The sequence below is a fragment of the Gymnoscopelus microlampas genome (genome assembly GCF_963454915.1).
Source record: "Gymnoscopelus microlampas genome assembly, chromosome: 20".
Taxonomy (NCBI): Eukaryota; Metazoa; Chordata; class Actinopteri; order Myctophiformes; family Myctophidae; genus Gymnoscopelus; species Gymnoscopelus microlampas.
This window is the reverse complement of record NC_139957.1, coordinates 22,408,460-22,434,157: the sequence shown is the minus strand read 5'-3', so window position 1 is coordinate 22,434,157 and position 25,698 is coordinate 22,408,460. Positions and strand designations below refer to the sequence as shown.

Sequence of the window (25,698 nt, the reverse complement as noted above, 5' to 3'; positions counted from 1 at the left end):
CAGGGTACACGTAATTATGCAAAAGAGGTCACGAGAACAATGCAAAAGAGGTCATGAGGACAACGATGACAATGATGACTGTTTACATGTGGTACACAACTTCCTTTTACCAAATAACCAGACAGACAGACAGACAGACAGACAGACGGGATGGGTCAGAGATGGGCACTTAATCTACAGTAGGCTACATACATACATACATACACTGTAGGCTTAAGCTACTGTAACAAGCCCCTCATTCATCTCAGTTGTTCAAGATACATCAGCAATTGGAAGTGGGCTGCAGCTGAAGGCTTGTTCATAATTGCCAAATGACTTTCAATGCTGAGAAGATGCGTCATCAGGCTGAACCATCCAACTGTATCTTCACTCCTGCTCCTTGATGACATCAGCATAACTCAGTCACAAATCATTACTGATGATGATCAATAACATTCTTGCCACAGCTCTGGGTGTGAACGGGTGAACACACACACACACACACACACACACACACACACACACACACACGCTTTCATGTCACTCACTCGATTTGGTTCTTGTGAAAGACAGACAGTGGCCTGTTTTAACAAGATATGAGCAATGCTGACACCCAATATTCAGTACAGGTGTTACTAAGCGCTCAATCACTAGTACATCTATCATAATATGATATATTATGTCCACTCCTGACCTTATAGCCGCAAGAAACCTTTAGGATCTTATTTTTAATATCTGGAATCTATAGTTGCAATACCAACCCTTGACAGCCCATACATCCAAACAGAAAAGTTTAGAAGTGCTTGCTGGAAATCCCTCAGGTCCTCAGTTCTTAAGTGCACACAGCCTAATGCAGGAGGCAGCAGGACGTTGAGGTATTGAAAACGAGCGCTTCCAAACGCCATCAACACTAAGAAAATAACCACCTGCATGGAATTTATTGCCAGAAAGTAGCTCATAATGACATATCTATGATGGATTTTTATGAAACAAAAACGTTGCAGATAGAAAGAGCATAATTCAACTTACAACTGCAATGTTAATTGAGTGCAACGTCGTTTAATGCAGTCAGATAGGACTTTTCTGTTTGGATGTATGGGCTGTCAAGGGTTGGTATTGCAACTCTAGATTCCAGACATTAAAAATAGGATCTAAAAGAGTTGCTTGCGGCTGTCCTGACCCCATAGCATACTGCGAGTAGCGGGTCTTTTCCACGTGGAAAGCCCAAACGTTAACTTACTGACAGGAGACTTGAATCACTTTTGGAATGCTTGCAAGATGCAACTAGTTAGTAGCCTATAACTAATAACTCACAAAGCAACAGCATTATAAGGCTAAATCGTCTGTCAGCAAGTTTGCAAGATTTCTTTAAAAGACACAATTAGCCTATTTTTTTTTTAAATAAGCATGATCTCGCACGTTGGCAAGATGACACGCATGAAATCACATCTCAGCCATGTTGAGTAGTAGTAGCAGCAGGAGAAAAGGTTGCTTTTACTTACCAACGATGACACAAAGAACATCCACCACAATCAACATACTCCTCTTTCCCTGCTCTGTCATGGTTCATGTGTTGCCGTTTTCACTTTCATAAATAAAGAAATCGCATTAAAAAAGGAGATCTGCGGTCTCAACAGGTGTAGCCTATATTATATAATAAGCCACATTTGAACGAGGTGAGGAAAAAAAAGAAAAAGTCAGAGAGTAACCCGATCTGCTCGTTCTTCCGGCTCCTCTACTCTACCTGTCCTACTGTGTTTACTCTTGTCCCTGGCATAATCTAGTTGTATAAAAAATATCACGCGTCTAGGTGAGCAGTAGAGGACGTGCTTCCCTCACAGCAACACAGTGGCGTCCTGCTTCACGCACACAAACGTGGTGGTGGTGTATAATGCACTGCGGTGGTATGATGGTGGTGGTGGTATGAGGGTGGGCCGTGTTGTCCACACATTAGACGCTCCTCCACGTTTGACAGATTATTTAAGTTTCCAGAGATCCCTCCTCCTCCTCCCTGAAGAGGAGTTGCAGTGGTGGAAAGTAACTAAGTACATTTACTCAAGTACTGTAAAGTTTTGAGTTTACTTTGAGTATACCAATATTCAGTACTTGTGCTTCTCCACTACATCTCAGAGGCAAATATTGCACTTTTTACTCCACTACAATTATTAGAACACTTTAGCTACTTTGTAGATTTGGATTATTATTGCAAATTATAAATAATAATATTATTATTATTGCTCACAATGCATTGCATCTGCTATTTTCAAAAGATTTTAATGCATTTTATACACATACCTTGTGAAACGGGACATTCTGCATGAGCACCTTTACTTACTAGGTACTTTAAGTATATTTTGATGTAATTTCTTTTGTACTTTTACTCAAGTAAATTTTTAATTCCAGACTTTTACTTGTAACAGAGTATTTCTACATTGCAGTATAGATACTTTTACTTGAGTAAAAAATGTTAGTACTTTTCCACCACTGAGATTAGGTAACCAACGCCAAGAAAGATGTGATAAGGAATTAGGTGCAGAGTTGTTGTCTCCTGCTAGGTTAGATCATTGGATGGAAAAGTCTTTCTGCAATGGCTTACAAGTTTTCCAACATGAAGTATTATGTGCCAAACAAAACAATCAGTTGATTGATTGATTTGATTGATTGACATCTTTATTATATATCCTTTGAGTGTTGCCTAGTGTGTGCGTGTGTGTGTGTGTGTGTGTGTGTGTGTGTGTGTGTGTGTGTGTGTGTGTGTGTGTGTGTGTGTGTGTGTGTGTGTGTGTGTGTGCGTGCGTGCGTGCGTGCGTGCGTGTGTGTTGGGGGGGAGAATGGGCATTTGGCAGAGAGAATTATTACAGTAATATCAAATGCAAATCCATCTATATATACATTTCTAAACCCAAAACCCAAAAAAAAAACCTGCCACTGTGTGGGACTAAACACAAAAACAACATATCAATGTCACTAACAAGACACGCCACAACGTGCAGAATTACTACGCGCAGTCTGTAGGCCACTTCATACTGCTCAGCACACATCTGCCCCCTCGCAGCATAATTAATTGCGGCCAACACAAACTCACAACATTACAGTCGGCCATGTTGTTCCTTAGCGTCATCGCCGACCACCGCCCAACGAGACCCAAGTGAGGTCAGACAACACACTCCATATTTGGGCATAGCTCCATTGGGAACATCTCCTATTATGGCTTTATATAACCGCCCAACGAGACCCAAGTGAGGTCAGACAACACACTCCATATTTGGGCATAGCTCCATTGGGAACATCTCCTATTATGGCTTTATATATTATAGAGACCAACAAACACAAAGCACCGCGCAGCGGCTAGGGGGGAGGGGCGCGCAGCGCCCCGACCCTCTAGTTTTATACAATCAGTATTAGTCAAAAACTGTCCAGTTTAAAATACACGTTCTCGTCTAAATAGTTTATAAAGCCCTTATGACCTGTGTTTTGTAATACATAAAACTCTGCCTTCTCTGATAGACAGAATGCAGCTTCCACTGATAATAATTTGACAAAGCACATGACGTCCTATGCCCTGCCTATAGAATCTACTCTCGCCTTCAGGCAAAGAATCCTGCCTTTGCAGTCCTCTTGAACCCACTTCACTGCCTCCCTGCAATTTTCTTTGAGTTACAGGCTAGTACACTAAATCTCTAAGCCAAAAATAGCCGATCTACAAGCTCACAATGTGTCACAAAGCGATGAGCTTGTAGATCGGCTATTTTTGGCAAGTATTCCGCCCAAAATAGACATGCTGGGCTTCAAGTGTTAAAGAAAAAACAAGCAAATAAGTATAAGTAAAAAGGATAAGTAAATGACAGTAGCCTGGTCAAAACAGCCATTACTTACATCAAAAGCTATATGCATGCCTGATATACTGTATAGCTGCATATGCTTCGTATCTACATTTCAACATCCAGAAAAATGTACTTTTTAAACAGCTTCGAAAATTCTCATCTTAAAAAAAGTAACACGTCAACATATTGAATAGTTTCAGTTGCACAATATTACATTCACTGAAGACTTGCTGAAAACAGAACACATGCACACACGCACTTTAACAAACAAGAAAAATGTCTAGTCAGCAGGCATTTCACATTCCTTGCCATTCATGGCAAAACATTTAAATCAATAAATCATGAAACTACAGTAGTCATTCAAAACAGCCATATTGCTTACATCTAAATATAATGCGCGCCTATAGAGCTGCATTTACTTCTTATCTACATATCAACATACCATTTATTCACATACAGCTTGCAAAAAAATCACAACACCCAAGTTAAAAGAACATAATCTGCACTATAATTTCAATCAACATATTGAATAGTTTCAGCTGCACAATATTGCTTCACTGATGAAGACTCAAAACCAACAAAAAACACTTGCAAGAAGAAACATACATCTACGGTACCAAATACTACATAGCAGTGGAGATGTACATATCACAGTCCTCAGAAAATACATTGGAAATGAAAGGGTAGGACAATAGGCCTTTCATGTCATGATGACGAAATGGGGAGAAGGCTGAAGAGAAAGTGTTCGGCAGAGAAGCAGGGAAAGCGCAGAGATGATAAGGTTCAGGCTCTGATAGGTGAACAGGTGGGGTACAGGAAAAGGGGAACGGGTTAAAGTGACTCGGACAAAAAGCAGAAGGGGGCGAGTCATAGCATTGGGGTGAACTCTCTTCACCTGATAGAGAAAGGGAGGAAGAGGAGTGACAGGCGTTGGTCAAGTGAGAAAGGGGGAGGGGCTTGACATGGCTGGTCGGAGCAAGAAAGAGGAGAGGAATGAGGCCATTCTTCTCTGCCAGGGTAAGGGGAGGGTTCTCCAGTTTGTCTGCCTGAGACAGAAGTAAAGCTGATCCTCTGACATGTTCACCCTGCTCATACCCGTGTGGCTCACTGTCTCCACCTAGCTGCAACTCACAGTCAAGGAAGCCAACAGCGGTATACTGACAGTCCGTAAATCCATGGTCAGAGTAGGACAGGAGAGCTTGAGAAACAGTCTGGGGCAGCTTAGAGGTGAGGACTTGGGTATAGATGGAATCACAAGGGGAAAGGAGAGATTCAGGATGATTGTCCTCCTCAGGAGTGGAGGTGACGGGGGACTCAGTTGGGGCAATCGGGAGCAGCTCATCCAGGGGAGCTGTGGTGGCATGTGGTGTGTGGACCAAGACAGGACAAAATGGAGCATTCATGTGTGAGGAATGCATGTTTGGGCTTTGGACTGTGTGATAGCTGAAGACTTCAACAGGGCCAGAGTTCTGCTGTGCAGCTTCATCAGCAGCTTCATCATCTAAAACCACTTGCTGGATGTGGGGCGTCTCTACCTTCAGCAGAACACTCAAATTCTATAGGGAAAGATTAAAACCCAGCTGTGAGATGTAATGGTTGTTTGCTTTTAATTAACTGTTGTGCTTTTCTTTTCATTTGACATGATAACTATTCACTTAAATGTACATATATAACACACACACACACACACACACACACACACACACACACACACACACACACACACACACACACACACACACACACACACACACACACACACACACACACACACACACACACACACACACACACACACACACACACACGCTTATTGATCAATCAACCATTCAATACATCAATCATTGTAAAAAAAAAAAAAAGTGCTATCTACTAAATGAATACAGATACATTCATCAATTGGTTCACTGTCAATTAACAGTTTAGCACGTAAGCCAGGTTTAGATGAAGCACTTATGAGCAGGAATGAGGGGATAGAGATTAGTGGACACTGGAGGAACAGAACAGGGGGGGGGGGGGGTTAGTGGTTAGAGTCCAACAGGTGTTAAACGTCACCTCCCAGAGGGCCTCAGGAGTCCAGCGAGCCAGGCTGCTGTGAGAAGGGTTGGGGATGTCTTGCCACAGCGTCTGTTTCACCCTACAAGGTAATAGTTAGTTTGGGTTACGATCAAGGCTATTTAATCTTTGATCTGTGGTCAGTGTCTGTTAGCATCATCCAAAAGGGTCCCCAGTCATGCATGTGTGAGTGTGTGCGCGCATGCGTGCTCATGCACACACAGACATAGTGATAAAACATCACATTTTCACTTTTCGTATATGTGAATATAAATAAAAGTGGTAAAATGTATGTATGCAGGCATGTGTGTATTCCTGACATAGGCCACATTTTTGGAGAAATGGGCATATGTCATTTTATTTTATTGCAGTTTCACAAGGTTAGTGTTAGTATCTGTTAGGGTTAAAGTTAGGGTAAGAACAATTATGGTTAGGGGTAGGGTGAGGGGATATGGAATGATCAATATATGCAAATCAAAGCAGTGTGTGTGTGTGTGTGTGTGTGTGTGTGTGTGTGTGTGTGTGTGTGTGTGTGTGTGTGTGTGTGTGTGTGTGTGTGTGTGTGTGTGTGTGTGTGTGTGTGTGTGTGCAAAATCTTACATCTCATTATGTGCCAGGCAGGCTATCAGCACAAACACCACTGAAGTCAGGACAACTGCAAGGATCATGATCATCAGTATATCTGCATTATCAGACCCTACACGGACACACAAATGCATGACACACATACACATACATTCAAAGTTGAGTTAAAGTTACATTCCATTATTGTATGTTGAATGAAGAGTCCTGCACACTGGCCGTAACTTGCAAACTTTCAAAATCCATTGCAATGTTTTGGTCATAGAAATGTATCAAGCATACTGTACATGTATGCCTGTTTTTGATCCAAAGGTTGCATTACATTTTGGATGTTTGCAATCTATGAGACTCCTTCACTCTTTAACTGGCCACACGCTTTTGTTCTATGAACCTGCTATAACCTTGCTACATTGATCAAATGTTATTTTCTCATTGACCACGTGACTAAATAAGGCTATGGGTATGAGATAAAGAAATCATCACCCAGGTATTCGTTGTAGGCCTCAGTAAACAACCTTCGGGGCGGCTGTCTACAGCTCGGTTGGATAACCTCGGGAAACAATGAATATTTGGGTGATGTAGATTTATCCTACCTTACAGTATACTATTCGTGTTTTGTTTAAGAGTCTGTGTATGTGCGTGCGTTGCTGTAGCCTGGCATGGCCAGACTAATATAGATATTAGTCTGGAATTTCTGTGTTGAACCTCCATTTCCAAGGGGCGGATAAAAAAAATGCCTCTGGTTAACCCGCCCCATATTTGCATACTGGGCCCTGATTGGAGCCCCACAACTTCGGGGCAGCAAAATCCAATCACAACCGAGCGGTCCAGACTAATCTGCCGAGGGCTTCTTTTTTTTTTTACTGGCAGATTCGTCTGGTTTCCAGGCTAGCGTTGCTGTCCACCTCACCTATAGTAAAGTCCTTTTTTTCTTCAACACCAGTGCCAGCTTCAGTGTTCCCCTGCATGCAGATGGTATAATCACCAGGTAACAGATTCCTTAGAGAGTACTGATGAACATCACCAGGTATGAACACTCCTGGAAAACAACACAAACACAGCAATTATGTTGTGTGGACGTGTGTGCATGCGATATGAATACGCATGATGCACATGTGTGGAATTTTGTGCGGAAACACTGCTCGTCACACTCAACTGTAGTGTCCCAGTAGTCAGACATAACTGTCATTCAGGTTCTGTCAAATCAATCTGAGTTATCCAATTAAGAATCAGAGTCACAATGGTTCTCAATGGTGTGTATGTGTGTGTGTGTGTGTGTGTGTGTGTGTGTGTGTGTGTGTGTGTGTGTGTGTGTGTGTGTGTGTGTGTGTATGTTTCTGAGACTCACTCTTGGTGTGTCCGTCTGAGTATGTGTAGCGAAGTGTGTAGTTTCGGATGAAACCATGTTGTTGCTCAACAGGTATGGAATTCCAGCTGAGCTCCACCCTGTTGGAACTGGGAGATATCTCCTGCACTGTCACTTTTGGACCAGCAGATGGCACTGCACAGACAGAAACAATTGCCTGGTCGTCAACCATCTTTTTGTTTGAAGAAGCAACAATTTACTGTTTAGACACAACACAGGATTTTTCTTTCTCACTGGTTCCTCTCTCCATCTCTCTCGCTCTTTTTCTACAAATGGGCTTATTGCTTGACCAGTGAAATATTATTGATTCAATGAAGACAATAAACTGGACTGAACTTTACTGAGGTAGTTATGAACCAGTAGAGGGCAGCATGCTGCTTAAGAATTGTCAAGAGTGCCACAAATTCTACATGGTGACTTGATCATCATAGATATGTTGATCATGCTGATGCTGATGAAGAACAAGAAGAAGGGAAAGAAGAGGAAGAAGAGCAAGAAGAAGAAAGAGAGGAAGTTGAAGAGAAAGGGTGAACCTCAAGACACACTCAGACAGTAGACCAGACAGCACACACAAGACTCACACCTTGACATTACAGTAGCAGGTGATTTAACAGAATGCATGCAGGTGAGCCAAGTATCAAGAGTGCATCATGGTGATTGATTGATTGATTGATTGATTGATTGATTGATTGATTGATTGATTGATTGATCACATGGGCTACATACTGTAAACTGGGGGGAAATCAAAAGGGCACTTCTGGTCAAGAGAGCAAAGGGCAGGTGCTCTATCACCACCTAGAGTCTATCTGTGCACGTCCCTGCTTACAAGACATTAGTCGACAACAATAGCTAGGACTGACAAATCATAACATACAGTGTTACGAAAACGTTTCCATGACAGAAAGCTCCTTTTATGTTGGATGCAGTGTCCATTTGCATTTTTGTTGCTAAGACAAAAGTCTCCTCATTAAAAATGACATTCCACATATTACCACACATTCCACATATTACCTTCCAAAACAAAACAGGATTTTTCAATTGAATCTTTTCAAATAAGTCATTCCTCAAGTCACTATACACGAAGGAGTGAAACACAACATCAACACGATAACACCAAGATCACAAAAACAGATAAGTGCAGCTCTTCAGGAATACAATTATACAGTATCTGCCTACCTCAATTGCCTGTGTTAAGGTTCCAGTTCCTAACTGAGCACATGTGACGGACCTCAGCCCTCTTTTTAAATTTAATGTCATATAATGTTCTGTAAAGTACTTCCTTTATTCGAACGTGGTCCCTGAGCGTTGACTTCTTCCAATCTACTCCTTATAAATCTTTCCTGCAAATTGTTCCTGAAGAATATATGTAAATCATAAAGAGAATTATATTTCGGACACTCCGAGTCCGAACCATGACAAATGGTAAGTTTGATAAAAATGTTTGGGTTTACAGTGAGCAATGCAACGCTTATATAAATGTAAACAAACATAAACTTAAATGTAATAATGTCAACCACTTTGGGAGCTACTTTGTGGTATTTCTATTTTTTTCGTTATTGCCACAGTTGGACGACACAACACTGTAAAATCACAGTAAATGGACCTTACTGTGTAAATGCACAGTAAGGTCCATTTGAACACTTTTAAATGAACACTTAGGATTTTAATGTGTGAGCATTCCATTTGTCTTACACTCTCTCCTTCAAAAAAAAAACTCCCCCTTTTTCACAGCCATTCTTCTGAGTGCTGTTATCATAACAACGCATCAAAGTAAATGAAACAAAAAAGCCTTATGAAGACAAATAAGAATGGTGTACCTCCTTCACGTGTGTAAACATGATGTATCCTGCCCAGCCCTGCTCCTTGTTCACCGTGCAACGCCTTGACAGTCACCGCATAGCGAACGAACGGTTCTACTCCCTCTGAAACAATACACACAGTAAACACATCTATGGCCAGCTGTGTACTTACTCTGCACTTTTTGATAGATCATATACTAGTGATGCTATTTAGATGACTGAGAGCTAGGATGAATGCATGGGTGGTGATCATTTGTTTATCAATGAAATCAATGAAAAAATGTGCATTTGATCAGCATAGCAAAAAAATGTGTTTAGAGCAGAAAAATCTGGGGTTTGACAGCTTGTGCCGAATTTAACACATAGGCACGTTCCTGATCTGCTGCTGTTCGGGAATGCACTCCCGTGTTCAATGAGTTATATCTGTTTTGAAAAATATCCGTATAGGTGTAGTCAAGGCCCCCTTGTTGAATTATTAAAGGTAGGGGAAGTGATATATTTTGGTTAAAACAAAACGTTTTAGGTTAAAGCAGTATATTCTGATAGTAATCACTGCTATAGAGTGTATGTTCAGTACCAGCTCTTTAATAAACATAAAACATAAATACATACATGTTCCAGTTCCAATTTTGTCTACTCATTTCTTTGTGTCATTACTTCCAATTTCCCTTGTTTAATCTGTATCCTGCGCGAGTTCTCTTTCCTGATTGGATAAAATTGGTATCCTCATCTGAAAATGCAATTTCTATTTACTACAGAGACAGAGAGACAGGGAGTCTCCCATTACTGAACAAACACTCTAAATCAACGAAGACTATCAGAATATTGAGCTTTTTAATACTCATTCTAACCGTATTCTAAACAAACTAACCCTACCCATAACTTACAATACCTTTAAGGGAGCATCAGGGGGTGAATTTAATATTGCACATTTTAGTCATTTATAATTATGTTAGGGATTTACAAAGATTTTTTATGGGCTGCGTCATTGTTGTCTTACCTGTGATGATAAATTGTCTGCAGGAACCATTCAGCCTTTTCCACTGTAGACTACTGTGGTTTTGCTCTGCAACAGCAGACCATTCCACTACAAAGCCAGTCACCACCTGGTCATCTGGAGCTGTCCATCGCACATCCAGTCTGCTGTCATCCAATGAGCTAACAGTGACTTGGCTAATGGGTGGGAATTCTGAACCGAAAGGGGAAAACATACGACCATATAAGCATCCATTCAAGGTCCAAATGTAGACATGAACACATAAAATAGGCAACATATTTTCCAGGTGACATGAATTTATCTTTTATTTATCTGTCTATCGCTCTTTTCAGAAGCAATGTCAGTATGTAGGACATAGATGTATTGGTTTTGCTCAAAGTGTAAGAACATTAAACCATAGGACAAGAACAATTACCAAGACAATAACATTGTGCAAAGAACAATATCAATGGGTGACAGCCAGGAAGTATAAATATAAAGTTGTAACAAAAATAAGTATTTAAAGGGATATTTCACATTCCATTCATTTTATCGTCTATCGTCATTATAACTTCCAACTCCTTTTGTTAGATTAATCAAAAACACCCGTCCTTGGTTTTGGTGACTCATCCTGCCCTCCTAATACGTGAGGGGGCCATGTTTTTTTGATTACTTTTTTCATTTTTTTTTAATTTTTTTTTTACTGTATCAAATGTTTTTCATTTTCAAAAATATATATATAAAATAAATGAAAAAAGTAATTGAAAAAACACAGTCTCCTCACGTATTAGAAGGACAATATCAGTCATCAGAACCAAGGACGGGTGTTTCCAATTAATCTAACATGGTTAAAATGGAGTTTGAAATTACAATGGGTTTGTATAGGAAGTGGGCGTGTCTGATAAAATGAATATCAAATATCTAAATACTGAATCAAGCAACTTAAAAACTGTCCGGGGTGCTCTCAAAAGCCTGAGTTGACGATAAAATTATCCCATTTTTTTCCGAAAGTGAAATATCCCTTTAAGTGCAAAGCAGCTTCAGTAATTTCCTGCAGTTACCTGTCTCAGGCGAGCCAGGTAGCCATATAAGGGCTTCCGGGGAGGTCCCAGCAGAGTTGGAGGCGGTAAGAAAGCATTTGCACCTCTCAGGAGGGAGAGACAAACTACAGGATGTCCTGTTATGGCGCAAAACACTGCAACTTCCATGATCACTCAGTATGTAAGTAGCACTACTTGTTGTCTGACACCTCACATTGTAGGACTGCACAAAACCATTAGCCAGAGAGGGATCCAAGGGCTGTATGATGCAAACACAAATCGCAAAAACAAATATGATGTAAATGAGGCCTTGGTGACTGCTATGACACAAGAACTTAAACAATATTGCGACAAGCTTTCAAGAAGACAAGCTTTCGATATTTACGGACACAGTCTTTAACCCCTTTGTTAACTCTTTGTGCGTCTGTTTTGACTGTATGTCTGTCATATTTCTGGTCCCAGCTTGGAAAAAAACGTATACCACAAAATACCACAGAGCAATTCCAAGAAAACAAAACAGCGTAGAGATGTAGATAATTAAAAAGTAATTTAAATTATGTTATTAAACTCAGGTGGCATGAAGAAATCGTTAAACACTGAACACAGTCATTTAGACTAAACACACACACAAACTACCTTCCAAAGCAGAACGACGTGTCTCCATTCATTTTCGTCTGTTTCATTCATCTGAATCCAGAGTTGTGGTGCTACAGCTGGAGCTGATACATATAGACAGACAGATAGAAAACCCTGTTACACATGAAATGCATAGAGACTTCTGCCACTTCTTGGCGATATGCTCTATGACCAACTTATTGTGTGACAAGACAAAAGGTTGACTAGCCTGGCCTTATTCATGAACCCAGAACTCTGGCAGTAGTTACAGTGGTAGTAGCTTTTGTCCTTCTAATCTACACAATGCTGTCCTTCTATTGGAGTTAGACACTGTCCTTCTACGATACTGTTCTTCTATTGGATACTGTCCTACAGAACTCTGTCTTCCTATTGGATGCTGTCTTTCTACAGGTCAGGACACTGTCCTTCTACTGTAAGACACGGTCACGTTTTTTTCTGCTGGACATTGTCCTTCGTCTCACCGGCTTCTTCTGTCCTCCCATGGTCGGGGTCACTCCACTGGCTCCAAGGGGTAGTTTCACTGGCTTTACGGTGGCGAAGTCTGATGGTATAATTGGTGTCAGGTTTGAAGCGACAAGCCACAAAGCTGAAGTAATTTACTGTCACATTACTGACCTGGGCACTAGGCTGCAACGTATAGTGGATACAGGAAGAGGAAGGATTTAGTTAATAATATAGTAACCTTTATTTATTTAAAAGTCCACAGAAACAAGCTGATGGCTGAGGACCCACATTTACAATCTTGCTAAGACACAAAAGCAACAATAGCAACATTATTAGTAAATTAATTAAAACATGTTAAAACTATATAGCAGATCAAGTGCACTACAATTGAGGATCAACTTGGGAGCTTCTATATTACAGGTGTGAATCTTCAGTGGCCTCACAATTCAATTTGATTACGATTCAATTTTCACGTTTCAACGTGACGTACTTATAATCACTTTTGTGAATGTAACCTTAACTGTACCTTTAATATTTGCGTCCTTGTATACTCTCCATTATGTGGACATGAATACATTGTTAAAAGGTTCCCTGGCTCAGCGCCTATACCCTAGGTGGGGTTGGCGAAAGGGCCTACTCTGTGTGGAGTTTGCATGTTCTCCCCGTGTCTCTCAGGGTAGTTGATACCCTCACAAAAACATGTAGTAATCCTGGTCACTAAACTCCTCCCCCATGACAGCCGGGGCGCCTGATGGAGGAGAAGGGAACTGGTTGGAATAACGTGTTCCTTCCACGCGCTACGTCCAACCAGGGAAACTCCCCCCTGTCAGGTGACAAGAAGGTCAGTTGGCTCTCATGCATTGAAGGAGGCATGAGCTCGGCCCTGGCCTCCCTAGGCTGGTGAGGGGAGTGTAGTGCCCAGGATCACTTAGAAAATTGGCACCGGGTGAAAAATAAGGGTTACAAAATCGTGGGATAAAAATTATAAAAAATAAATAAATAAAAAGGTTCCCTGGCTAATAAGCCAAATATGCCTTAATACATTATAATTGTCCTATATAACTATAACTAAAATGTAAAATTAAAAAATATTGTATTTATTTTGGAATACTTCATTCAATAGGGGCAATGCCTGTCGCAAGTTGATGATGTCATTTGCCCATGTGTGGTCTAGCCCTATGGAATTTATGGAATGCATGTGAAAATAAAAAACAACTTAATACTTCCTAAGGTTAATCTGAGCATCAAATCAATATTTTACATATGTTTTTTTGCACATGCATTCCATAAATGCCATAGGGCTAGACCACACATGGGCAGATTACATCATCAACTTGCAACTTGAGAGCATTGCCCCTCTTGAGTAAAAGATGAACAGTTTCTAAAATAAATAAAATATTTAAGATGTTTTATTTTTATTATTTTATTATTTGTGTGTATTGTATGAGTATGATGTGTATAAATATTGTTTTAGGTTCATTTATATTGATCCCCATGAGGATATTCATTCTCTGCATTTGACCCATCCCACTCTATCTCTTGAGCCTGCCGCCCTACATACAGTAGGTTCTGTAGGAATGTGAGGTTCTGTGTAATTTGGTTCTGTTATAACATGTTAAGGAATGTGCAGAGGCATGTGGTATCTGACCTGCCCCTGTGCGGAATACTCAATCTGGGAAATCAGCTCTCCTTGTTTAATCTCTTCTTCAGACAAAGCGAAGTGCGAAGTCGATATTATGTTCCAGGTTATTTTCAGACACAGAGGACTTCCTCTAACTGACCGCACTGGTCCAAGTTTCACTCGGTCCAACATTACTGAGACAGAGACAGAGAGAGAGAGAGAGAGAGAGAGAGAGAGAGAGAGAGAGAGAGAGAGAGAGAGAGAGAGAGGTAAATAGTCATAGAGATAGAAAAAGGGGGCAGAAAGAGAAAGACAGAGAAAAAAAGAGGGAGAGAGAGAGAGTGTGTGTGTGTGTGTGTGTGTGTGTGTGTGTGTGTGTGTGTGTGTGTGTGTGTGTGTGTGTGTGTGTGTGTGTGTGTGTGTGTGTGTGTGTGTTTGCCAGAGAGAGAATTATAGAGAGGTGGGAGGGAGCGAAGAAGTGAAGGAATTGAACGAAAGAGACAGATGAGAGAAAGAGAAAGCAAGAGAGGGAGAGAACGAAAGGGCACAAGACAGAAAGAGAGGGAAGGTGAGCCACAAAAACAATGGTCAGCATACAGATACACAGAGACACAAAGCACATTCACACACACCTTCTTCTCTGCCAGACTGACACCGCTGAGTTGATGGTACCACGCCATTGGGAGTGTGTGCTCTGACGGTGATGCAGAACCTGAAAGCAGCACTCCTGCTGAATTTCACACTGCATTCGGTGCCTGTTGTGGTGCAGATTAATACGGTCACCACGCTCCACAAGGAGCAGTTCCCCACCTCAGAGCTGCTGTTGCACCTGAGGTCTCAACCACGCGCACGCACGCACGCACGCACGCACGCACGCACGCACGCGCGCACACACACACACACACACACACACACACACACACACACACACACACATGCTTTATTTGAATTCACCAATTAAACCATTCAGCATAAGATTAAAATATTACAGTGGTCTTACATACAGTATTTAACATAACTAGACAGGTGCCTGTTACTCGGTAATGATGCAAGTCAAGAACGATGCAATTTGGGGGCGCATGGCCCACCCACTTATTCAATACCTGTTGTAACCATTGTCAGAGAGAGTACCCGTTGTACTCTTCTGTCTGTCTGTGTTCCTTTTATGCCCATATATTTCTGTATCTGTCTGTCCATGTCCATTTTATGCCCATATATGGAGTTTCATGTCAGGCATTCTCAGCGGCAGAACACTCGCCCCGTTTGGGTCATAACGCTCGCCCCAGCGGGGGACCACTCGCCCCACTTACCGTGGAACGCTTGCCCCCAATGAGGCGGACCACTCGGCCCGCTTGGTGAGAACAGACAGTCCCTATAATATTAAGTTATGAACTGAGCAGTTAGGCAAAAAGCAGCTACAACGACAGAGGTGCGCTTTTGGGCTGAGCGTTCTTGTATTCGGTCGGATGGTTCTCGAGATAGGTGAACTACAGATGCACGCATGCATGCACAGATGGACAAACGGACAGAGACCTTGCGCATTTAAAGTATAGGATTAAGGACACCATAGGATAGATACAATTTGATTCAGTCTAGAAAGCATTCTATACTGCATTACTTACAGTATGGCAGTTACAACAAGCAAAATGTTTTAACTCTGTGTATGGAACACCCCCACACATACTCAATTATGCACTAATATGCATGTCATGTATGTGCGCGCGCGCATACATGACCAACCGTCACATACATGACGGTTGGGTGGTGGTTTTCATAAAGCACCACCCAACTAACACATACTGTAGCAACAACTGTAACACGGGAACTGCTTAAAAACTATATTACTACAGCACATTCAAGATGGGTCCTGTAAAATGAGAGCGATAGGGCCGGGTCAGGGAGCCAAACACAGAGAGTCAGTGTCTCTATATCTCAACATTGAGTTTTCTTATCACGGCTGCTATCTGGACAAACCCTCCGAGGCGATGACAAACCAAAGCAACAACAAAGCATTATTGTCAAGTAGGCTGATAACCAAATTATTTATTCAAATATATGACTTGCTGTCATGAAAAAAATCCTAATTCTCGAAGGCTCCATGGAGTTCCAGATAACAGTTCAAACAAAATAAACATTCATTCAGCATATTTAGATTAATGGAACCGGAAACATGACAAACAGGGTTATTCTTTTTTAAATAAAGAAGAGATAGTGCACTTTGTATTACCCTGATATAGGCACTGAATTGCAGTGATGAGTGAACAATAATTATACAAACAGCAGAAATATCAGTAAAACAAACAGTAGAAAATATATATGTATAAAAAATGAACTTAACCAGAAATAAAATAAAATATTTAAAATACTAAAAGCAGCTACAGACAGATACATAATGCGTAATCAAAGATTTGTACTCTGCAAAAATGGCACTGAATTAAGTTTTAAAATGTGTTGGATTCCAGGATTCAGGGGGCGTAAAAAGAAAAAGCACATTTTCCAGTGTCATAAAACCTGGGGAACTTATGTAACAGCAAATAATCATCAAATAATCTTATAAAATAGCTCAAATTGTTCCATGACAACTGTTACGACCTAGGCTAGGGGTCACTAGGTGTAACACAAAAAATGGACTCCCTCCTCCCCAGTTCCCAAACATAGCGAGCCAACACCAGTTTAAAATCCAAAGTACAGTGGTTTATTAACAAGGTTGAAAACATGGGTAAATAAACCTCAGGGTGGGCACCTATACATAGAATTTCAATACTTAACTAAAAGAAAACCTATGCTTACTTTTACCAAACCCAAAACAAAGCACAGCACAGGTATCTTACCTAACATAAACTAAAGAAACATAATTCCGGCCAACGGTTAAAGACCCCTGCAACTAAAAACAATAGGTACAAATTCTCATTTATACCTACTTACATTCGTGCCATCAATAATGGAAGCAGGAGGAGGTAGCTGTTGTTCAGTTTCAGGGGACAGTTGACAGTTGAGAGGCCCATCTCCATCTGGGAGGATGGTAACGGTGAGCTGATGTGTTTTTTTTTTTTCTCTCCCTCTCTTTTTCCTTTTCTGTTGTTTCCTATGGTGCAATATGGTTGAGTCTGTAGCATTCCTATAGACGTCACCATATTCCAACTGATAAGAACACTGCTTCCATGACCCATTTTCCTACAGCCTAATAGGAAACATGTCTGTACAGGAAGCATATTTTCAGCTTGGAGGCAAGGTTATCGATAGAGAATTTAAAATGTTTTTTATCCACCCAGTTATTTGTATTCAGGAACTCAATGCTAGAAATGACAAATCAAATCAATATCACTGTTTCCAAGTATGTTTAGGTTGTGTGATCATGTTTTATTTGACAGTAATCAACAACCTGCAACCAAACGTTAAGTGAGTCTCCCCCTGGGAATACTGAATGGTACCGTGTAGTCACGTACATGTACTCCTGGTAAATATCGAGGTGCAATTTCACTAATGAGGAGGAGTAGGCTTAGTTTATGCTCCATCACACAACAGTGTATACATTAGGCTGTACACTGCAACTTATTTTATGTGATTTTAAAGCTGGAATTCAAATTCATTTTGTCCTCTTCCATTTGGCCTAAGCCATTGTCCTGGCACACATTTCATTAGATAGCCGAAAGCATTCAGACTGTGTATGTAATATAGTAATCAACAGTCACCTCTTCAACTGCCTACACAGTCACACCATTACATACCAGTACATACCACACCAATATCTTGGCGTGGACACAAGAGGTGTCCCCAAAAAATAGGGACTAAAATGTATGTTACACAGTATGAGTTTAAACACAGCAATGTAAGATGCTGTAATGTTAGTAGTAGACTAATTAAAGCAGATACGGGTAGTGGAGACAAAAATGAAAATAAATGAAAATTATGCTATTCCGAGCATGTGTGTGTGTGTGTGTGTGTGTGTGTGTGTGTGTGTGTGTGTGTGTGTGTATGTATTTCGGGGCTGTGGTCGAATCCGGCATTACTTTTTTGAGTGAAACAACACAGCTTTCACCATTAGAATTGCATTACGGAACGTACACGTTGTTACATTTTAAGGGTTTATTTCGTCATAGTGCAACATGTGGTGAAGTATTGTATGCAGGTCATTGCAACAACCACCGATCTTGTGAAAAAATAAAAAGGGACCGGCAAATATTCAGAACGTTATGCGATACTGCCAATAATCATATTCTTTGAGACACATCCGAGTTTTTGCCGGGCCAAACAAAGGCATCACGTGACGTTGATTCCCTTCCCCTATTCGCTCATACTAGGACATGACCTATGTGGCAGAAGAATGATTTGATTTGTTTTCTCCTATGAGTCTGAGAGCAATGTACCATGTAAAGGTCATTTTATGTGAACATACTGGGTCAATTAACATTCTGATTCTGAAGTAAGTTAAGTGAACATCATCAAAATAAATCAGAAATCAATGGTACTGCACTCATAGTACATCAGTCCACTTCCTGCCAAAAAGCCTTGTGAAGGAAATGCTCTTATCAGCTCAAGAGAAAGTTTAAACCTCATATAAGATTGTTTTATAGATTGAAGGCATTTCCAAAACTGATTTAAAAAGAGAACATTTTCTCCATCCCAGTCAATGCACTTTATTACTCTAGATTTGCCACCATTTGAAAACAAGTGACGCTTGCTTATTCTGGTAAAATGATTTAAGGCACAGAATACTTTACAATTGTACTTTCATTAGTGCATATTTCTTTACAGACATATCAAGTCCTCATGTAGGAATTAATAAACTCAAAGATAGGTGTGAAATTCTTTAGATGGCAAATATCTCCTTCAGAATGGCACTTTCCAAATGATCGTCTTATTCTTTTAAAATAATTAAGACTTCCTTTCAAGCCAGACATTTTTTTGTGGGTCCTTGACATGAAAATGTCAAGGACCCTGAGTGTAACTCAGAGTTAAGCCAAATTCATGGTTTAACCACCATAAATAAGACTTGCCCCCCCGATGAAATCTTGTAATATTAACTCAGACACCCCTAAAAGCATCTTGACCTTGATGTTAGTCGTTTGCCTTCCTCCCTCCCATCATTGCAGAGGCTCATGTCCTCATTACACAACAGGAACACCAGGGCACAACATATTCATTACACAATACAAAACCCAATTTACTACGTATGTTCCAAAACCACTAAAGAGGAACATGCCAGCCGATTTCAACAAATAAACGGCTAATGGAAATGGGTGATAAGGTGAAGACATGCACAAGCGCGTACGCGTGCACGGGCACACACACGCACGCGAGCACGCACGCGAGCACCCACCCAACACACCCACACACACACGCACACACACACACACACACACACACACACACACACACACACACACACACACACACACACACACAAGTAGGCAATTAACAAATACGTAGATTATCAAAATACATAATAATAGCCTGAATTAACGGTTTGTCTGGCAAGCTTATAGTCTATTGGGCATTTCGTATAACAAAATGAAATCCTGGCGTGAGCAGACTAAAAATATACTGCTGTGTGACATCAATTCAGCTCATCGTGTTTGGTTTTAAGTTGCTCTGGATAAGAGTGTGCTAAATGCCTAAATTGCAATAGTAACTTCCAGGCACAGTACTAGGCTTGCCAGTAGGCTATATGAGAAACATTACCAGAACGTACCGGTGGTTTGCAGAGCGTTACACTATTGTACATAGGCTTGTAATAATAGTCTAATAGAAAAAATAACTCCATGTTCTATGAAATGTTTTCCATGGGAGCCATATGTTTCTCACCTCTGGTTTAATGGAAAAGAGCCAACAGACTGAGTCCTATCTTATCCATTCATCCATGGATTTGGTAAAGGATCTACAATTTGGAATGTTGAATGAGATGATGTGGATTGGAATGTTGTTTTATCATTAGACTATCTTTAAAGTAAGAAAACAGCAGACAAATCTTTTATAATCTAGATTATTCGGTGGTCTATGCCTTTAATGTTAGTAAGGCACAGGCCTAGATCATGTATGGTAGTAGTAAACCATCTGCCTGTACCTCTTGTTATGTTGCTAGAATCTTTGGTTTTAGTTACTTTGTTGGTGACCCTTGATTACAAAAGGCATTGTGCTGGTGCAATAGGGCTGGTAAATTAATATTCAAATTTCAAATATTCCTCGAATATGGGGAAAATATGTATATTCGAAAATGAATATTCAATTCAAATTAATATTCAAATTTATTTAAAAAAATGGGACAGGGGCTCAACTTACCAGATTGAGATAGCAGAATTTTAAACAAAGATGAGTTTGGTCTCACCTCGTCTGCTGTATGTTTAGGGTGTAGTTTATTGCAGATTGGGGGTCTCCAGGCTCCCAGCGACAGGTGATGTTGGCTCGCTCTATGAATGTGCAGTTTAACAAGCGTGGGGCAGAGGTGTGGTGCGGGCTGGTGAGGGTTGTGAGGGCTGGAGGGTTTAGACAGGGAGACAGTTTGGAGTTAGGAGACCATGGAAAGCGTTTCTGGAGGTGAAAAAAAATAAACATTTGCATTTCCAGAAAGTCAGCTGGCAGCTTTTACAATTGTGCATTTGATATTTTACACAATGGTTGAGTGTTTTGTGGTATACACATGTGCAACACGGCAACACCCAAAACTCCCAAGCTGGGAGTGTCACTTCCAAGCAGCGATGATTAATTAGAAGTAACTGTGTACTCAGATGAGTGTGTGTGCATTGTCCATGTTCTATAGAGCGTGCCAACGCGTCATCAGTCACCACGGGGCGGGGGGGGGGGGGGGGGGGGGGGGGGGGGGGGCGCGGCATAGTAGCGCAGACATGTTTGTTTTGGGCAATGTTAAGTTAACCTGGTTTATACCCCTCAAAGATGTCCGCTGCTACTAAAAGACACTTGTTGACGCCCCCTTCAGGATTTTTGGCACGCTCTATAGTGCCCTATAGTCTCTATAGGGCTGCCCCTAGCCCTAAAATGCCTGTGATCTTACATACATATAATGTAAAACAAACTATATAATATTTGGCACCAGGAAAATAAAAAATCAAGCTACAATTAAAATCAGTGGTATGGAAATAGAAAGAGTATATGAAAATACGTTTTTGGGAGTAATAATAGATGATAAACTATGTTGGAAATCACATATAAATAATTTAAAAATAAAAATGTCAAAAACTATTGCAATATTATATAAAACTAAATATATCCTCTGCCAGAAAGCACTGTATTTAATATATTGTTCACTCATAGTTCCATACATTAATTATTGTGTGGAGATATGGGGAAATGCATATAAAACGAATACCAACCCTATTTTTATATTACAGAAGAAAGCTATAAGGATAGTAAATAGATCAGGTTATTATGAACCAACTAATAAACTCTTTATTAAGTATAATACCTTAAAATTCTATGATATAGTAGCACAGAAAACGGTTTTATTAGCTTTCAAAGCACAACAGAAACTGCTTCCAAGATGCATTCAGAATCTGTTCCAAATTAAAGAAAATCAGTATGAGCTGAGGGGTATACTTATGTTTGGAATTACTATAGCTAGAACAAATATTAAAAAGAGATGTACATCGGTTATGGCAAGAGAAATATGGAATAGTTGTGAAAATGACCTAAAGAAATGCAGTTCAATCTATAAATTCAAGAAAATGTTTAAAGATAATATAATAGATACATATAAAAAAATATTATAAACCATTACATGTTATTTTTTGTAGATGAAAAGACAAATTTTGTCTTTGTCTTTGTTTTGTTTTTGTTTTGTTTTGAGTATTGATTGATGTTTTGTTATTGTTTGTTTTATAACATTATAAGGGTAGGCATTATAAGCTACGGCTTCAGCCTACACCTTTTCGGTCCATGAATTTTATTTTTATTTTTGGAAATGTCAAACTCTGTACATGGCCAAATGACCGAAATAAAGTATTCATTCATTCATTCATTCATATTCCAAATACACAATATAATTAATTCCTGCGACTTGGAGTCAGATATTGTCCTCTAGTTTCATATCCATTTGAAAGAAAATGTGTGTTTAGTAAAATATCTCCACTTTTCCACGAGCTGCACACGGAGGACATTCTCTCCGGGCCAAGCGCCCAGAATGAGTGCAGGACTGACTGAACATATAAAAACTTCCTTTGGGAAGCACAAATGTATGGGGCACACAATTGGCAGGTGGTGTGATTAATTACCCACACCAATCGCAATGCACCTGTCAATTGTGTGCCCCACATGTTTGTGCTTCCCAAACTTTGACTGTTCCCAAAGGAAGTTTTCATAATTATGTTCAGTCCAGCAGTCATTTCTGGTCTGGTCCGGCCCTGTCGCTGACAGAGAATGTCGTCCGTGTGAATCTCGTGGAAAAGTGGAGATATTTTACAAAACACATGTCTTCTGCCAGAACTTTCAAATGGATATGAAACTAGAGGACAATATCTGACTCCAAGTCGCAGGAATTAATTATTGGGTGAGTACACATGCAGCGCGAAGATTTATGCCGCAGAGATCAGTCTGCTAACCGTGCGGGGATAGGACCGATCTATGGCTGTGTATTTGGAATACATGAAATGTACGTATGGCGTGTATGTAAGGCATTCTAGGGCTAGGGCTGCCCCGTGACAACTGTAATATCAGCAGCCAATTATGGTAAAAACAAATAAGGACACAATTATGTTCCCACTGATATACTATCGTATTTATATCCGGGGTAGTGTTTGACTAAGATATTTCAAATTGGGGAATAAAATCTAGGACAGAAAGGATAGTTTAGGATGGAAAGAAAGAAGGAATCATTCTTTAAAGAAGCAACAAAATACTTTAGCAGAAAAAAAGCTATATTGGAAAATACGTTGGCAGAAGATCTGTTTAACAAGAAGTAAAGGAAGTACACACAAAGTCCCAGTAGGCAGGACAACATGTGACATAGCAGCCCTGTACTTCCTTTACTTCCGGTCAGAGACTTTCCGCAGTAATTCTTGGGAACTGGGAACAAGGTCGGAACAAACAGCAAACACAGCAATCACATTTCTCTCTAGTACTGTATACGTATCTCTCCCTTCCCCTATCTCTATATCCCACTCAGACAGACAGAAAGTATTTGTACTAAATTAGATTGAATGGAAGGCAAAGGATGAGGTTGATCTGAGTTACCAACCTGAGGAAAGACCAGCCCCCAGCAGCAAGGCCCAGAACATGACAGGGGTCACCTCTGAACAACCTAAATTATATTGATATAATAAAATACATTGCATTATATTTTTGAAATAATATTAAAAAAACACATCTTGGTAAATTATTTTTCCTGCAGTAATTCCATGAATTCAGTGTAATTTGGTGCCCTTCAATTTACTTCTCCTGTAGACCAAATGATCATGACATCACCATAACAAAAAAAAAATTGCAGTATTATTCATTAACCTTATTTCTGGAAGAACAGGACACTTACTATTGGCTTGAAATATAGTATTTTGTTCCAAATAATATCCACATGTTGACAAAGACAAAAGTAAAAAATAAAAAACTAGGCCTGTCCCAGAAACCTAAGAAATGATGATGGACCATTTGCTGTCTGCTATCATGGTAGGCTACTTGCATCCAGTGTTACAAGTAGTAGAAGTATCCAAATATTGTAATTTTACTCCACCAGATTTATTTGAAAACTTTAGTTACTAGTTAGGCTACTTTGTAGATTTTGATTATTATTACAAAACATACATTAGCCCTATACATTACAGCCATTTGAAAATAGCCGATCTGCAAGCTCATACTTGTAGATCTTTTTACTTGTAGTCAAGATCTGCTATTTTCAAAAGATTTTTTATACATTTGAAAACTTGTGAAATGGGACCTTCTACATAATGAGTACTTTCTACTTTCTACTTTAAGTACATTTTGATACCAGTACTTTTGTACTTTTACGCAAGAACATTTTGAATTCCGGACTTCTAACAGAGTATTTCTACATTGCAGCATTACATTACATTACATTACATTACAGTCATTTAGCAGACGCTTTTATCCAAAGCGTCTGCTAAATTGATACTTTACTTAAGAAAAACACTTCAGTAGCCTACTTTTTCCACCACTGATCCTGTATTCGTGTGTTGTGCTAGTTGTTGCCTACAGACCTAGCTCTAGTCCATAGCGTTAGAAGGAGTTCTCCTTAACTCCTTCTAACGCTATGGACCAGAGCTAAACCCATGCATCGTCCTTTGGATTTCCACGTGGAGGCTGTAGCACTCGTCTGTAGCCTAACTAACTCCAGTGGTGGAAGAAGTAGGCTACTCACATTTTGTACTTAAGTAAAAGTACCAATACCTCAATGTGGAAATACTCTGTTACAAATAAAAGTCCGGTAGGCTATTAAAAATGTACTTGTTACTTGTCAAAATCGTCAAATACATCTTGATCCAAGGCTAGTTCAAGCGTTTAGCTTAAAAAAATAAACACATGTAGCCAGGCTATATAACTCTGTGGGAATTCTAGAAAATCTTTCTGTAAGAAAAGAAACATCTGGATTGTAAATCGGCTATAAAGGTTATACCTTTATCACATTAAGTTTTTGCTTATACAACTATGTCAATAACATCTGTGACCTATTATGATGACTGTCGACGCACTTACCAGTATGTTCTTATCTCTGTTCCCGTTTGATGGGGGTGAGAATGTGTTGATCAACACATGCGTCTGTCATTGACCGTGGTGTCACTGTCAACTGCAGCAGCTGGATGAGCAGGCACACCCCCACACAGCTTAGTAGTGTAGTGTCAGGGGTGTGTCAAAGTCAGTGGGGGTGGAAAAAGTACTCACATTTCTTGCTTAAGTAAAAGTATCAATACTGCAATGTAGAAATACTCTGTTACAAGTAAAAGTCCAGAATTCAATTTTACTTGAGTAAAAAGTAGCCTACAAAAGGTAGCTATATCAAAGTACTAGCCATGGTTCACATGACGCTCGTCTGTCACAGACTCACAGTCATGTTTCAGGGCTATTAAAGTACCAAAAGTAGAAAGTAGTAACTTTTTATAATTAATAGTTTACTTTATGTGTGGATTGTTTATTGGGTGTACATGCAGACGTCATCAAACATAATATGCCATCACAGTAACAGGACTGCATGTTCCAATAAAACATACATCTACAGACACAAAACGATAGCCTAAATTAAAATAAATTATACTTAATACAAATATTCACGTAATAAATTCAAATGTGACATATCAAAGTACAAGACAGCTAGAAACCTATTGCATTACTCATCAGAGTTCCAGAGAGTAGGTCATTCACACTGGGCTATTCAGTAGGTTCTATCTTATTTACAAGCCGAGAGGACCATCAAACCCA

The 25,698-nt window shown here is 40.0% G+C and overlaps 2 protein-coding genes across 5 annotated transcripts in view; both read right to left on the bottom strand.

The window, feature by feature from the left end:
• Positions 1–1,939, bottom strand: part of LOC311036616 (phospholipid phosphatase 2-like) — an 18,091-nt gene extending 16,152 nt beyond the window's left edge. The window contains exon 1 of the mRNA XM_084045439.1: positions 1,482–1,939. Coding sequence (XP_083901565.1) covers positions 1,482–1,542 — 61 coding nt within the window. The 5' untranslated portion in view covers positions 1,543–1,939. The remainder of the gene's footprint in view (positions 1–1,481) is intronic.
• A 1,400-nt stretch (positions 1,940–3,339) lies between these two features.
• Positions 3,340–25,070, bottom strand: LOC311036614 (interleukin-6 receptor subunit beta-like). 4 transcript variants are annotated; one of them, XM_084045431.1, is made up of 15 exons: positions 24,979–25,070; positions 23,510–23,572; positions 20,648–20,795; positions 14,955–15,151; positions 14,350–14,516; positions 12,719–12,884; positions 12,258–12,340; positions 11,643–11,880; positions 10,606–10,794; positions 9,624–9,728; positions 7,789–7,941; positions 7,351–7,479; positions 6,459–6,555; positions 5,859–5,940; positions 3,340–5,359 (listed from the first exon to the last, which is right to left on the bottom strand). In XM_084045431.1, exons 2-15 carry the CDS (start codon positions 23,547–23,549, stop codon positions 4,427–4,429), a joined length of 2,727 nt encoding a protein of 908 aa, XP_083901557.1. In that variant the 5' UTR covers positions 23,550–23,572; positions 24,979–25,070; the 3' UTR covers positions 3,340–4,426. The 4 variants fall into 4 exon arrangements, with proteins under 4 accessions (XP_083901557.1, XP_083901558.1, XP_083901560.1 ...); XM_084045432.1 differs by lacking the exons at positions 23,510–23,572; positions 24,979–25,070 and having other exon boundaries at positions 3,345–5,359; positions 14,955–20,200; positions 20,648–20,753; XM_084045434.1 differs by lacking the exons at positions 23,510–23,572; positions 24,979–25,070 and having other exon boundaries at positions 3,345–5,359; positions 14,955–17,407; positions 20,648–20,668.
• Between the last annotated feature and the right edge of the window lie 628 nt (positions 25,071–25,698).